Genomic DNA, 16,426 nt, shown 5'->3' on the forward strand with positions numbered 1-16,426 from the left:
TTCTGGACCAACAGCATCGGTATCACCTGACAGCTGTTTAAAATGCATAACCTGGATCCTCACCCCAGACCTACTGAATATGACTCTGCTGTTTCCCAATAGCCCCAGGTGTTTGGTATAAACATTAAAGTTTGCAAAGCCCTGGTCGTGAGCCTATTTCCCGTTTGGTCAAATGGGGATGGTATGACTCACCTGAACATCTCACAGGGTTGTGATGAAGAGCAGATGAGATAATACATGTAAACATTACTTTATACCACAAAGTACTGCACAAATGCCACGAATTAAAATGTCTCCCAATGTGAAAAATGGAGAATGGTAATTGTGTTATCATATAAAATGCTTCTCAGTTAATGGTAATCACTGTAATGGGATTGGCCTTTCCTGATCTTTGTTCATGATGCTGTAATAATATTTTCCAGATTATGACCTTTCGAAGATGAGAGATTTCATCAACCAACAAGCTGATGCTTATGTGGAGAAAGGCATCCTTGACAAGGAAGAAGCTGAGGCCATTAAGCGCATTTATAGCAGCCTGTAAAAATGGCAAAAGATCCAGGAGTCTTTCAACTGTTTCAGAAAACATAATATAGCTTAAAACACTTCTAATTCTGTGATTAAAATTTTTTGACCCAAGGGTTATTAGAAAGTGCTGAATTTACAGTAGTTAACCTTTTACAAGTGGTTAAAACATAGCTTTCTTCCCGTAAAAACTACCTGAAAGTAAAGTTGTATGTAAGCTGAGATTTTGTATACAGAATCCTTATTTCCTCATAGACTTATATTTTATAATCAGAATATGTTGCTTTGAAAAAGCCTCTAATGGACTGACCTTAAAACTCACTGTCTCATCCACACAAGCACTCCCTGAAGAATTAAGTGGGTTCTGTTTTCAAGGTATGCCAGGTACCAAAGCACCTTGCAGAGTATGTCTATTACAGGATGTCGTTTCCACTAGCAGTTCCCTTTGGGGAGCTGAAGTAAATTCACATTTTCTCAAAGTCTCGTAGCTTTGGAGGAGCTATCTGCTTTTTTGGCTGCTCTTTTTAGCTGGCTTTTTATTAGGCCCAGTGACATAAAAAGGATCCAGGTAAATGGGTATAGGATTTGCTGGATTTACTGACAATTTCGCCCTGCTCTTAACACTTCCTATTAGTGACTTTTCAGACTTGAGTTTGCTTATAGAGATATTTATGCACTCTCTAAGAAGACAAATGAGGTCATAAACACTGCATAAAGCAAGGTAAAAATGTATGCCACATCTCAGTTATCTAAACTGGATTAGATCCAAGCCAAGGTTTCCCAACAGAGAGCAAACGGCCAGGCAGTAGGGTAGAAATCGAGATAAAAATCATTCCTTCCTTGTGATCCAAAGCTGGTAGAGCAGCTTCCCTGGAGAAAAAGGTTAATGAACTTCAGGTCCCTGCAACTCAGCCCCCACCACAAACACAGCCCTGGAAACATACAGTGGCTCAAGGTCCTCTTGAAATGTTAATAATTAATGTTCCCAAACCAGAGAATGCTTTGAAAATGTATTACTCAGTGTAAATTAATTACATACATATTTTTCTATATATTTACTTCAAATTGTAAAAATAACATAATGCTTTGTGTATTAGAGTGAAGCCAGCCGGACTTCCTGGGTCGAGTGGGGCCTAGGAGAACTTTCCTGTCTTACAAGAGGATTGTAAAATGCACCAATCGGTGCTCTGCTCTATAAAACACACCAATCAGTGCTCTGTAGCTAGCAAGAGGTTTGTAAAATACACCAATCAGCGCTCTGTAAAATGCACCAACCAGCACTCTGTAAAATGCACTAATCAGCAGGATTCTAAAAGTAGCCAATCGCAGGGAGGATTGAAAAAGGGGCACTCTGATAGGGCAAAAAGGGAACACGGGAGGGGACAAATAAGGGAATAAAAGCTGCTCACCCCAGCCAGCAGCGGCAACCTGTTCTGGTCCCCTTTCACGCTGTGGAAGCTTTGTCCCTTCGCTCTTCAAAATAAACCTTGCTACCGCTCACTCTTTGGGTCAGTGCCATCTTTAAGAACTATAACACTCACTGCAAAGGTCCTTGGCTCCATTCTTGAAGTCAGCAAGACCACAAACCCACTGGCAGGAACCAACTCTGGACACATTAGCTGTCACTGTTTCAAACAGTCTTTGACACCTGCATTGCTGTCCTGAATACCCCTACCTGGTACCCCACCTTTTGGTGGGGACTGTGGGGGAAAGCTGTTTTCTTCTCCCATCCTCTCCAGAGAGTTGCAAAAACAAACAAAAGCCAAAGCCTGACACACACACACACACGAACTAAACTCAGTATGTTCTAAAGAAGCCAGTACCCATCTGTGAGTGGGGACAGGGAACTAAAAACACCTTTGTCCAAATAACACTTGCCAAAACACAGTGAATCAGACTGTTTCCATGAGTCATCTTTGATAACATGACTGACTCCAATTCAGCCATACCCAAACAGGCTGCGTGTGCATCAGACAATAAACTGGCACTGGCTAAAGCATTTTATCCATTCACTTTTCTATAAAGAATCTAAATATGCAGTATTTTTAAAAATAAGAAATGTACTTAGGGAGTTTATTATGGTTCTCAAAGCACATTGGCATTCATTAGCTCCTATCCATAACCAAAACAAAAGGAAGATCATCAGTCCGGTTTTATGAAAGAGGAAACTGGTTCGCAAAGGGAACAAAAGCACAGGATATGCTCCAGCTCATGCAGCCAAGAAATGGTAACGTTGGGATAGAACCTAAGTTTCTTGTCTCTTAGCCCACTCCAGCGATTCTATGTGCAAGGTAGGGACTAAAGTACTCAGTCCAGAATAGTTTAACTGTGGCCACAAAGAATTCCAAGTTACTAATAACTTGAAGATGACCAACGTTTTGGCTAGAGAATGCTAAGAGAGACCTTAGGCAAGAATAAAATACTCAGAAAAAAAATGTTTTTGAGATTGTGGTCTTAATTTCAAATTTGAGCTGTTACGTCTTTTGGATTACTCTCAAATTTCAGAACATTTTATGTTAAATAGTATGATAACTCTACATTTTTAATGGTTCCTAGGCCACCACAGATGTTTGTTTGAACCTTTTCTTACACGCATACCTGTTTTTCTCCTCTTATTTTTTTTCATTTAGGTCTCTCTTCATCCAACTAACTCCTCACAGTTCAGGTAGTGAATACAAGAAAACAGCAAAGCATGATCAAGAGGGTACCCTATTTCAAAGATCCTATAATGTGAGAAAAAAAAGACAAGACACAGGGATTATGTACGTTAGGAACAAACAAAAAAATCAGCAAGACAAGGGCTGACAGCTACTGTTTCCCATTGATGCAGCAGTTGGTCAGCCTCAGGGGTTGGATATGTGCAGTTCTAATTCTGCAAGCTCTGATGCATTAACACCTAAGGGCACTTGTTTCTTGCTTAATGGATGAGCTGGAGAAGCACAATGAGGGAAAGAAAACAAGGGAAGATAAAAGAAAGAGACAGGAGAAAAAATAACAAAAAGAAGAAAGTGAAAGTATTTTTGCTATGCTGGGATGGGGTAGATATGGGGATTTTTTGTGGAAGCCTAAAGATTTATTGAATCTAATAGTTGAACAGAAATTGAGACCAAAACAATATTTAATTATAAATGATATATTGCTTAAAGTGTACTACTGTAATCTATACATATAATAAAGACCAATTACATTATGAGAATAAAAGTCAATTTAAATAAGTACAGGACTACCAAACACTCATAAAGTAACTTAGCAATGAAATCTAAACTAGAATTCTGCAATATAATGTCAGATTATGGTATTATTTATTTGTTCTTTTGATTTATTCCATGTTTTCACCATATCTGAATCACATTAGGTCAATGAAAATGCCAAGATTACCAGTAATTGTAATTGATTTGCTTTTAGATTAGTAATACTTTTTTCAAAATTGCATTTATAATAATAAAAACCATTAAAGTGAAGAAGGAGCTGTCACCATTTAAATATATAATTTAAAAGTCAATTTTATTTTCTCATTTGTTAAAAAAATGAAGACTCAAGTTTAAAAACATAGTTTATTTTCTCATTCAGGCTTTGTAGTTTATTGTTACAAAATAGCGGACAAAATTTGGTTCTTTATATTAATAGAGAATACGTAAGACATATCGAAATATATATATAGCACTTAAGTTATAAACACACAGCAAATTCAGCATCACTTAAACAGCAACCATATTTTCACATGATCAGGATTGCATAAGGAGATAAACATTATTTTTAGCCTAAATATATAAATAGTCTTTGATGCTTTATGTCAATTAGTATTTATAAAAGCTAGTCTAAAAACTAACACCACCTACAAAAGTGATGAGCTTTAGGATACAACCTTGCCATCATGCCATAATAAAGACTTAAAATTATAGAAAGCCAGAGGGAACTAATCACTTCAGTGCAATTGCAGCAGGTAGAACTACCTAGTTATGATTTTAAGATGGACACTATAGGAATCCAGAAGGGATGTTTTTGAATCTTCAGTTGTTGGATTCTTTAAGGTCCAAACATATCTTAATTTTGGTTAGAGTTATGCCTCCAAATCACCTAACTGTGATAGAGGGAAGTTGCATAGGGACTTTCTTCATCTCTGAAAGAAAATAAATACAGCATAAATCAGTGTTTAGAACTGTATTCAGAAACCTAAAACATAAACTTATTATACAATTTAATATCCACTTGCCAAAGAAAGAATATATCAATTTAGAATATTGTACATGCCTAGAAAATTGTATGAAATGCCAATACTTAAGATATACCTTACTATCTCCATTTTATTCATATCTCAGTTATGAGAATAAATAATATCATTCATGTATTTATATTTGTCTATATTACATTTAAATATATTTTAAATCTATACTAAATTATATTCATATTTATATTTATGTTTTCTATATTTCACCTCTTTCTCAAAAGAATTTAAGGTACCAACAACAAAGGGCATATATATAATAAGATGAAAGAAATAGAAATAAAAAAATCAGGACTAAGGAAAGGAGAAGGAAACCAATGTATTAATCATAAGAAATATTATAGGAGTTGAACCCAGGTATCAATTTTAGTTGCAAGCTTCCCAGTAACCACAGCAAAAAAGGAAACAGTAGATTGTACTTTTTTGAAATCAAATCATAAAGAAAACAGGAAACCAATTCCTATAGGAGAGAGAAAAGTTTGTCCTAATATCAAATTTTAAAAACAAAGAAAAAAGCTTGCATGAGATCTTACGTAGGAAATACTCAGTAACAAATAACAGACAATGTCTTTGACAAGTTTTATAAAGATCAATATTTTACAAGTATTTTCTGTGACACTGCTTCTCTTGAACGTGTCAATGAGAGAGACGCTTTTACTTTGCTGCTATCCAGAATTGCTAGCTGGACAGTGATGCTATTAAAGAAAAGAAGCAAACTTTTTATAGTAAATAACAGATAATAACGCTGCAACAGATAAAGCCTTGTGCAGCAGGTAGCAGCTCTGTTTAGAGTTTACATACTAAAAATGCCTTTCTAGAACTAAAATGCAGTTTTTAAAGAAAAAAAAAAAGGAAAGGCAAGAAAGAAAAGAAGAGAGAAAAGAAAGATTTGGAAAAAAAAAAAAAAAAAGAAAAGAAAGATTTGGCCCAGCAAGGACATCTTAATAGTGATTTCTTTAGACTTTGACATTTGTACCAGGGTATTCTTACCTGCTCTCTTCTTTTAGCTTCTTGGCTGCCTGTGTTGATAACTTAATCTGCAAGTCAAGTCTCTGCAGGAAATCTCTGGCTGATACTTCCTCAGGCTGCACAGGCTGAACATCAGATTCTTGAGGACTGGGAGGAGGGAGGTCTTCCCCGGCCACCACTGGCTCCTCTTCCTGAGAAAAACTGTTATCAACAATTTCATTTTCTGGAGAATCAATGGAGTTAAGTCCATTAAACAACAAAGGCTTCTCTGATATAACTGGGATGTTCAAAGTTTTCTTCAGAAATATACAGTCATTGGTAAACAGTTTATTGGCCCTTTTAATCTGCTCCATCTAAAACATAAAAAAGGAAACACAGAGTTACATATAACCAAGTCAACGAGTAAGGTTTAGTATATAACAACTACCAATATTCATAAGCAAAATGTACACAATGCTTTCTTGGGATCTGAGACTCTTCAATCAGGTTCGGTAATCTTCCCAGATATCTCCAGTTATTTCAAGAGATGTTGGAAAATTGTTTCCCGATTTTATAAAAGGACTAATTTTTCCCCACTATACTATTTCTACTACAAGGCAGCTTTTAATATCAGTGGACTTAAATCTCGGAAGCTTAAAAATATAAAATATTTAGCACTTAATAAATTCCATTCTTGTTTTAACATTTCTATTATCTGATTTTTTAAAAACTTGCCATGGCTGCTGTTTTACTTATGGAGTGCTTCCCATGTCTCTAGAACTGTGCTTAGTAAATACAGTTACTGTATGAACATGAGCTTGTTCCTTATCTCATTGATCCTTTCTCCTCATGTGTAAGACAGGAACCATCTACTTTTCGCAGGGTTATTGCAAGGATTAAATGAGAGCTTATATACCCACTCACATCAAGGAGATATATATATGAGATATATACGTATATATCAAATATATATTTGATATGTATATATCAAAAAGATATATGAGATATATATATGAGAGAATAGATACAAATATATGTACATTCTATACATATATTCCCATATATATCTATATGGAAAGAGAGAGAGAAAGTAGTGATTAGAGTATCTGGCAGTGGATGGTACTTACTACTCTCCATTTTCCAATGAAGAAATCAAAACACAAAAGAGATGGTAGATTTGACCAAGCACATACGGCTCTTTAAACGTTTAAACTGGGATTTTTGTCTGACTCCAAAGTCCACACAACATCTGGATTAAAGTGCACAACTAATGAAACCACATTACGGGGAGCCTTTAATGCCAAATGAATTCTGAGTAAAAACAAAAAAAATTGTATTTCTACTTCAAAAAACCTGCAAAACCAACAGTCAACTAAGTGGACCCTGTTCGTCCTGCTTTGTTATAACTTGATTCCATGCAAATCATACATGTAAAGCTTTCTTTTTTCTTCTAAAGGTACTCCATTAAAGGAGTGAGATTTTTAAAAAGGATGGTCTTTTGTGTTCTAGTTTCTAGTTTAAGGAGAAAGAGAACATAAACATGGGCGGGTGCCTTTTAGAGACAAAATTAAAAACTAAAAATCCAAAGTATATCTGGTCTAGTTCAGGTTTGAGAGGGTTAATAACTTGGACACTCTGCCCATAGCAGGTTCAGGTATATGCTATTTCACCTTTAGGGCCCCTAGATCTTGCCCCCAAGCATCCAACTGCTCCATCTCTCTTAGTGCATAGGCTTCCAATGACACTAAGCCCTCCCTTGGCTCCAGAGTGAACATGTGACTCATTCCTGCCCTGTGGAGCATCACAGGCTTTCGTGATAGATCACAGGCCCATGACAGAATCATTCAGACATGCAAAGAGACTTCTGCAGGGCGGTAGAGGGGAGCGTTCTCTACTGTTTTCTGCCAGAGGGAGATAGGCTGGAGATGCTGGCAGTCATCCTGGCACCTTGTGGAATCTGATGCTACAGCTACCTTAGAAGTGAGCATTTGGACTTCTGGATCACAGCCTGAAGACAGAACGTGCTCACTTCCAAGAGCCACTAAACTCCACTTGGAGTTTGTTTTTTGTTTAGGCCAATTTGAGTTAGGTTGTCTGCCACTTGTAGCTGAAAGAGCTCTTGCTGATACAGTGCCCTTTGAAATGCTTATCAGAAGGGGACTATGATTGCTGATAGTCATTGCTTCCTGGGAATAATGATGGAAGACAGAAACAGATGGGAACACCAGGATCCAAACTGCTGAGCAGAGCTAGGAACTGCAAGAGTACACTATGAATTCTTTCAGGGCAAGAACTGGTTATTGCTATAGGCTTCCTGGTCTGACACAGATCTCATATGCACTAAGTGCTCAGGATGGATGCATGGATGGATGGACAGATGGATGGATGGATGGATGAATGACTTAACACAGGTCAAAGGAGTGGGCACGGAAAATGAAGTAATCAGAAATGGGTAGTAAGTTGTCTGTTGGGCTGCTTATTCTCCTTTCAAACCCACTCTCCCCTCCCAATCCATTCCCCACTCTTCTTGGACTTGTTCTAAACCCTAGGAGGCTGACTTTTTAAGAACTGCATTACCCAGGCATCCTTGTCCTTGGAATTCCAGTTGGTTTTCCAATAGCAGCAGAACGACCTTACCATAACCAGTGGCTGCATTCCTCTCTGGTGAGAGTTCCTATCAGGAGTCCCAGATCCAAGGCTCCAGATCTTGCCAGTGTTCCCTTGGCCCTTCAGGCCTAGGGGTAATGTCTCCCTACTATTGCTAGTCTCCGGGTGCTTCACCTTCCCTTGTTGGTTCCCTCAACCATGCTCACACTCAGTGAATGTCCCTTCATTAAATTCTCTTCGGCCACATCCTCTGAGAGTGTTATCTGTATTCTGCTGGGATGCTGACAGATACATCTATCATATGGAGCACAATGGGCCATCAAGGCCAAGCAAGGGGCCTACAGAGGACTAGACAAGGTGACTGAGTCAGAGGCTGTGTGCAGTCAGGGAGTCCATAAGCAGTGAAGGGCAAGGCTCCCCTGGCTTCTGTACATACTGCTGCATAAGTGACTCACTATAACTGGTCCACAAGCTTCCTGAAGTCAGGGGCTTCACCGTCTCAATCTCAATGTCATTAGTAAGCATTTAAGATGTATGTGGTCTAGACTCTAAGATGACACATGAGATGCCAGAGTCAAGGACACCAGGGATATCCAGACACAGTTAGCATCAAGGTGGGAACCAATCTAAGGACAGGGGCAGATTTGAGTCTTGAGTTTAATACAGGATAGTACTCAGAAGCAAGGTTTCAGGGGCCATACTTTCTGGGTTCACATCCTGGCTTTCCCATTTTCTAACCATTCCCTGTCTGTTTACTATCAGTAAAGTAAGGATAGTAATAGTTCCTTCATCTCCCTATATCATTGTAAATATTAAATGAATTAATTCATGTAAAGTATTTAGAATGACATATGGGCTGAGTGCAGAGGCTTATGCCTGTAATCCCAGCACTTTGGCAGGCCAAGGTCAGGAGTTTGAGACCAGCCTGACCAATACAGCAAAACCTCATCTCTACTTAAAAAAAAAAAAAAAAATCAGCCGGGCATGGTGGTGCATGCCTGTAATTCCAGCTACTTGGGAGCCTGAGGCATGAGAATCACTTGAACCCGGGAGGCAGACGTTGCACTGAGCCGAGATCACACCATTGTACTCCAGGAATACATACACACACACACACACACACACACACACACGGCACACAAGAAGTACTCAAAAGTGTCAGCAATTATTATCATTAAATTTAATTAAAAGTAAGAAAGCATCAGGTAAGGGCAGATTCTAACATGTAATCAGCAAATGAGAAGGAAGAAGGTAGAAATATTCTCTCACAAAATATTGTTTCTCAGCCAAGCATGGTGGCTCACTACTGTAATCCCAGCACTTTGGGAGGCCGAGGCAGGTGGATCACTTGAGGTCAGGAGTTCAAGACCAGCCTAGCCAACATGGTGAAACCCCATCTTTACTAAAAATGTAAAAATTAGCTGGGCATAATGGCAGGTGCCTGTAATCCCAGTTACTAGGGAGGCTGAGGCAGAAGAATCGCTTGAACCTGGGAGGCGGAGGTTGCAGTAAGCCAAGATTGTGCCATTGTACTCTACCCTGGGTGACAGAGTGAGACTCCGTCTCAAAAAAAAATGGTTTCTGCCCCAAAATAAGACTATATAGGGAAAATTTCACATGGATAAGCCCAGATGAATACCATAATATATTGTCACTGCTTTGAGGTGTCACAAAAGGCTTTGAATAGGTTTTTCAAAAGGTAATGAAAATCTTAACCTGTTCTTTACAAGCTATGGCTTAGGCCAAATGTGTAGGCTCTAAACTCTGTCACCCATGAAGAAATATGAAATCAGACATGCAAAGAGCCAGGAATAAAAGCATTCCATCTAGAAAAAGGAGCAGCAAATGCCCCAGAGCAGGAAAAAAATCACATGGCTAAAGTGTAGGGCGTAATAAGCAAACTTCCAACCAGGCAGGGCCTTGGGTGCCAAGCTAAGGAATTTGGAATTTATTTTAAATGTGATGAGAAGCCACTGGACGGTGAAGGCAGGGAGTGGCATGATCTGATCATAGTTAAAGATCGCTTCCGCACCTGGATGCAGAAAATGAATTAGCAGCTGGGTGTAGAAAACGAATTAGCAGCTGGGTGCAGAAAATGGATTAGCAAGAAAGAGGCACCTGCCATAGTACAGACAACAAACTGAAAAATCCAAAATGGTGAAATGATGTTTTCTTTTGCTTTGATATGTTTTTAATTTATTTTATCTTTATTGTTTTTGAGATAGAGTCTCACTCTGTCGCCCAGGCTGGAGTGCAGTGGCACGATCTCGGCTCACTGCAACTTCTTCCTCCCAGATGAAAGCTATTCTCCTGCCTCCGCTTCCTGAGTAGCTGGGATTACAGGTGCATGCCACCATGCCTGGCTAATTTTTTGTATTTTTAGTAGAGACAGGCCTTCGCCATGTTAGCCAGGATGGTCTTGATCTCCTGACCTCATGATCCACTTGCCTCGATTTCCCAAAGTGTTGGGATTACAGGCATGAGCCACCACACCCGGCCTGCTTTGGTATCTTTTATACTTCTGTCTGAACATAGATGGGTCTGCTGTTCTGGCAATTTCACTTCACATAAAGCTAAGAAAAGTCATCATCCAATCCAAGGAAGAGCTGGAAAACTCTATATAGCTTTCCTACCTACCCTCTGTTCAACATTTCCTAAGATCCAATTAATGCTGAGACTAGAAAGTGTGTCCTTTCAAACTGATGTAGGACTATCCTCTGTTTCTTAGGGATGGATGAATGGGAGTGGGGAGGTACATCAATCAATGCTTTCATTTCAAAAGTCTCCCTTAATCTAGATTGAATAGTATGACTCAGTGAAGTATAAATTTACTGTGTAGTCACTAAGAGACAGATTATAGAATAAGGAAAGTAATAGCCAAAGGGTGGTCACAAGTTCAATCATGGTGAAATTAGGTAGAACAAATGCCATCAATAACTTAAAACAACATACTGAAAATGACTCCCCAGCCAGGCGTGGTGGCTCATGCCTGTAATCCCAACACTTTCGGAGGCCAAGGCAAATGGATTGCTTGAGCCCAGGAGTTTGAGACCAGTCTGGGTAACACAATGAAACTCCATCGCTACCAAAAAGTATCCCCCAAAACATTTAGCTGGGTGTGGTGGTGCACCCCTATAGTTCCAGCTACTCGGAGGCTGAGGCAGGAGAATCGCTTGAGCCTGGGAGGTCAAGACTGTAGTTAGCCAAGATCTTGCCACTGCGCTCCAGGACAGGTGACAGAGCAAGATCCTGTCTCAAAAAAATTTTTTTAAATAAAATAAAATACAATGATTCCCCTGTGAAGGAAATTCACAAAGCATCCTTCTAGAAGATACCTTAAGAGCAGGCTGCTGAGTAAGGTCAAGAACTCTTCCCATCTTAGACCAGCATCATCAGTCCACCTACCTAATAGTGAATGCAATTCTCAAAACTTCTTTTTCCTTCCTCTCCATTCCTTAAAAGATATAAGCTCATCCAAAAATGTTTCAGGATACATAATAATATGTACATAGCACTGTGTGGCTTGCAGAATGTTCTCACATACGCACACAGCTCTCACGTGATTATTAGTTTACAGAAAACAGACTTAAATATTAAATCATTCTCCCAAGATTCACCCCCACATCTGTCTCCTGTTACGTTCTAAGTGTTGATGGCAATGAGACCAGACCCCTCCATTGCTATGTGTTCATGAGAAAAAGGCTTTTCTTCCTTCCCCACACTGTCAAAAAAGTACATGAGATTCTATTTGTGGCAAAGGTCCAAAAAAGGCAAATCTATAGATTAGAAAGCATATTGGTGGTAGTCTAAGACTGAAGAAGGAAACAAAGAGTGAGAGGAATGGATGGGCATGGGGATCTTCTCAGGGTGATGAAACGTTCTAACATTGAATTCCAATAATGGCCTCACAACTCTGTAAATTTAAAGTCATTGAATTGTACACTTAAGATGGGTGAATTTTGTGGTATACAACCTCAATAAAGGTGTTTAAAAAAACAATGAGAATCTACAAAAACCCCGAATGACTAAAGGCTACTTTGCCATACCTCTCACTTTTGGTGGCACTATTTATAGTTATCTTCTCTTTAGCAAGGGACAGCAATCTCTATCAGCAGCAGGGGTTAAAGTTATGAACACTAAAGATTTACATGCACCTAGGTTTCTAAATCACAACGTTTATTCTCTCTAAAAATGACAATCATTTCACCTTTTCTCAGCAAGGTAACTTTTGTTAGGGGAAACGTTAAGCAACAACTTGGCTTAGCAGCTAATTGGCAGAGGAAGAGAGAATCCTGGGAATAAACTGGCTAGGAAGTAACTGAGGGTACTGCAGGGTGAGGTGGCCTCTGGAGAGGGAAAAAGACAGGCAAGCTGCCTGGAGGAAGCAAAGAGAAAAAAGAAAGAGTGTATGCAAATAATAGGTCCTCCTGGCCGCCTCCTTTCCACTTTCAGTTTCTACATGGCTCTCTGGAGGTTTCTCCAGGGTTTCTGCACAAAAATTTACGGTGGCAGCCTGGAGTTGGTCAATTTCCTCCAGAGGCTTGACTTCAACTGGGAGGAGCCAGGATCACTGAAAAAGCAATAGCTAAATCAAGAATACAGAGTTAGGGAAGGAGTCTTAACGTCCCAGCGGAGATAAACACGCCCAGGGGAATGCCAGTCCAAGCAAGGTTACATCTGAGGTTTGAACTATATTTAACAGTTACTCAACCCACCCCAAATAGTTTCAGTTTCCCAGACCCACTTCCTCCAATGCCTCTTCCTCTGGCAGAGCTGCTCAAGCCTAAACTTATATGTCACTCAATGTAAAGACCCACTGCTGGTGGAGGGGAGGAGACAAACACTGAGCACCAGCAAGGGCAGCAGTCTTTTATAGATTTGAGAATGAGCCTCAAACCAAATCTTGCTGTTCAAGTCTTCAGCAGGCCGTACCTCTTCACTCAGCCCTTGCCCTGGGCCTGACTTCCAGTGTCTGTTGGGCTCCATGGCTGGCTATTTCAAACCAGTCAAGCTTTCTTGTGGATGAAGAGTCCACATGTATGTGGAGAACTCACAACATGCCAGGCTCCAGGCTAGCCATGGAAGATACAAACATCAATCAAACAAATTCCCTGGCTTCTCAAGTAGCTAGAAGCTACTAGAAAGCAGTAGCTGAAAAACTCACCATGAATAAAAAGAGAACAACATGTATTATCTTCCAGCCCCAGCATCTAGCCCAAGGTCTCAAACCAACCAGGCTCAATAGAAGTTGGTTACGAAAATAATGAATGCCAGTTTTTAGTGGCTATCAATGACTAAAAAAGTAATGGTAGGAAAGAGTCATAATGATCATTCCTAAGTCACTAGAAAAAGAACTTGGGTCCATCAGGTGTCACACCTAGCCAGCTTCTTGAAACTCCACATTCTTCTTTCCCATCCCCAGGATGCCCAGGCCCATCTCTAGGGGAGAGACATTCAAACTAAACAGTAAACAAACAAGCAGAACATTTACAGCATATCAGCAAATCATCCGGACCCCAGCCACATCTCACCACCTCCTTCCTTCTCTACTGCTTTGGTCCGAGCTGCTATCCTCTCCCACCTGCATTATTACAAAAGCCATCATCTTATCTGGTTTCCTGGCTTGGTACTAGCTTCCCTACAAACTATTTTTAAAGCAGCAGCCAGAGTAATCCTTTTAATGCACAAGTCAGATTATGTCACTCTTCTGCTCAAACTCCTTAAATGTATCCCAACTCAGAGAAAAAGACAAAGTCCTTACAATGGTCTTCAAGGTCCAAAGTGATCTAGTCCAACTATACCCCATTGCATTCTAAGCACCAGCCACAGTACTCCTGGAAGGTGCCAATTATGTTCTCACCTCAAGGCCTTTGCACCACTGGTTATTCCTTCTGCCTGGAATGTTCTTCACCAGATATCTGCACAGCTCCCTCCCTCACCTCCTTCTCAGCAAGGCCTTCCCTGGCCACACCATTTTAAATTCCAGCCATCTCCACGAGCCCTCCCCAACTTCCTCTCCTGCTTGATTTTTTTTCATTATGCTTATCAATATCTGACATGAGACATTTTATTTTTCTACTTACTGTTTCCACTAACTAAAATATAAGCTCTATGAGGACATAGATTTTTATTTACTCACTAATGTATCACCAGAAAAGTAGCTCTGAGGGAAAGAAAAAAATTTGGATGAATGATAAATACTGTTAGGAAAATATGGCAGGGAAGTTGGGGAGGAGTGCTGGCGGACTGGGAAGAAAGGCTACAATTTGACATAGAGTGTGCAGAAAAGGCCTTAAGAATGAGATATTTAAGCAAAGACTTGATGGCCTTGAGGGAACAAATCATCCAGCCAGAATCAGCTCCATCATTTGCCCAGGGCCAGTGAAAAAAATGAAAATGTGAGGCCCTTGTTCACAAACTATTAAAAATTTCAAGAGATGACAGTAGAGCATTAAACCAAGTGTGAGGCCCTTCTAAGCATGGGGTCTTGTGCGACTGTGCAGGTCACATGCCCATGAAGCTGGTCCTGCATCCAGCTATTAGAGTAAGACACATGCAATGGCAAGTGCAAGAACCCTAAGGCAGAACAGTACTTTGGGAACAAGCAAAGCAGCCATGCTTGTTAAAAATACAGTCTCTGGCCAGGTGTGGTGGCTCATGCTTATAAGCCCAACACTTTGGGAGGCCAAGGTGTGTGGATCATGAGGTCAGGAGTTGAATACCAGCCTAGCTAACACAGTGAAACCCTATCTCTACTAAAAATACAAAAATTAGCCGGGTGTGGTGGCGTGTGCCTAAAGTCCCAGCTACTTGCAAGACTGAGGCAGGAGAATAGCTTGAACCCGGGAGGCGGAGGTTGCAGTGAGCCAAGATCGCGCCACTGCACTCCAGTCAGGGTGACAAAGTAAGACTCTGTCTCAAAAACAAAAACAAACAAACAAACAAGAGACTCCTAGACTCCTTTTCTGGATATTCCAATCCCATAGATCCAATGTCAGCTAGGATCCTTTATTTTTAGTTTGCCCCAGGGTATTCCTGTCCTGTCCAGGCAAATTTGAGGAACATGGATCTATTCTCACATCCTGAGATGTGCCCCGCTGCCAGTCCTTCAGCACCACCTCAGAAAATGGCTCCCAACTTGTTCCCCTTGTAATCCAGGGCTGGCAACCAGGTCTCCATCTTCACCCCCTTGTCGGAGTCTCTGTTCTGGGAACTTCCTTGTACCTAGAGTACGACTGGCTCTTAATCAGTCTTCCACCAAAGGACTGAAGTCCTGCCTGGACACCCAGCTGGGTGGCTGAGGCTGCCATGGAGAGATAGGCTTCCCTGAGAGTTTCTGCTCATCTATGCAAGATTGCCAGATATGGTATGTTCAGGTCAATTGTTTGCTGGACTGACTTAATTTCTAGGTGCACTGCCTTGGGTCTCTAAGCCCCCAATATCTCATTTTCGACCTTTTAAAACAATCATTTAAATATGTTGTAGATGAGCTTGCCAGTCAACACTAGAAACCTAATTTGCTCAACTTCTTTCTGTTGAGTCAGGAGAAGAAAAATATTTTTCTGCCTTTACAGCTTCCACCTTAAAATCTCACAGTGAGTAAACCTAATTAATATTTGCAGATATTAGGCCAGCGCAGTGGCTCACACCTGTAGGCCCAACACTTTGGGAGGCGGAGGTGGGTGGATTGCTTGAGTCCAGGAGTTCGAGACCAGACTGGGCAACATAATGAGACCCCATCTCTACAAAAAATACAAAAATTAGCTGGGCATGTGGCTTGGGCCTGTAGTCCCAGCTACTCAGGAGGTTGAGGTGGGAAGATCACTTGTGCAGCGGCAGTCGAGGCTGCAGTGAGCCATGTTAGCACCACTGCACTCCAGCCTGGGCAACAGAGTGAGACCCTGTCTCAAAAAAAAAAAAAAATCTGAAGATATTAAAACAAAAATATCACTTCACTGTTACGGTAAGTATTATCACTTTCACTGATTCTATATTACCAGTGAAGGAGTCTCTAAAAATTTTTATCATCTATAAGCCAGTGCCCAAAGCAATGAGAAATACATGTAACAAACCAGTGGTCCTCAACCAGGGGTAAGTTTGCCTCCAAGAGAACATCTGGCAATG

At 40.4% G+C, this 16,426-nt stretch overlaps 2 protein-coding genes across 4 annotated transcripts in view; one reads left to right on the forward strand and one right to left on the reverse strand.

The window, feature by feature from the left end:
* SCG3 (secretogranin III) overlaps nt 1-2,022 on the forward strand; it is a 37,619-nt gene extending 35,597 nt beyond the window's left edge. Inside the window, 1 exon segment of one of the 2 annotated variants that reach the window (NM_001260692.1) lies at nt 423-1,960. In NM_001260692.1, coding sequence (NP_001247621.1) covers nt 423-541 — 119 coding nt within the window. In that variant the 3' untranslated portion in view covers nt 542-1,960. 2 annotated transcript variants of the gene reach the window in all.
* Nucleotides 2,023-4,062: 2,040 nt separating this feature from the next.
* LYSMD2 (LysM domain containing 2) overlaps nt 4,063-16,426 on the reverse strand; it is a 29,083-nt gene continuing 16,719 nt past the window's right edge. For both annotated transcript variants that reach the window (XM_028850923.2, XM_028850922.2), the window contains exons 2-3: nt 5,738-6,069; nt 4,063-4,642 (exon numbers count right to left, since the gene is read on the reverse strand). In XM_028850923.2, coding sequence (XP_028706756.1) covers nt 4,600-4,642; nt 5,738-6,069 — 375 coding nt within the window. In that variant the 3' untranslated portion in view covers nt 4,063-4,599. The remainder of the gene's footprint in view (nt 4,643-5,737; nt 6,070-16,426) is intronic.

The sequence above is a fragment of the Macaca mulatta genome, chromosome 7, assembly GCF_049350105.2.
Source record: "Macaca mulatta isolate MMU2019108-1 chromosome 7, T2T-MMU8v2.0, whole genome shotgun sequence".
Taxonomy (NCBI): Eukaryota; Metazoa; Chordata; class Mammalia; order Primates; family Cercopithecidae; genus Macaca; species Macaca mulatta.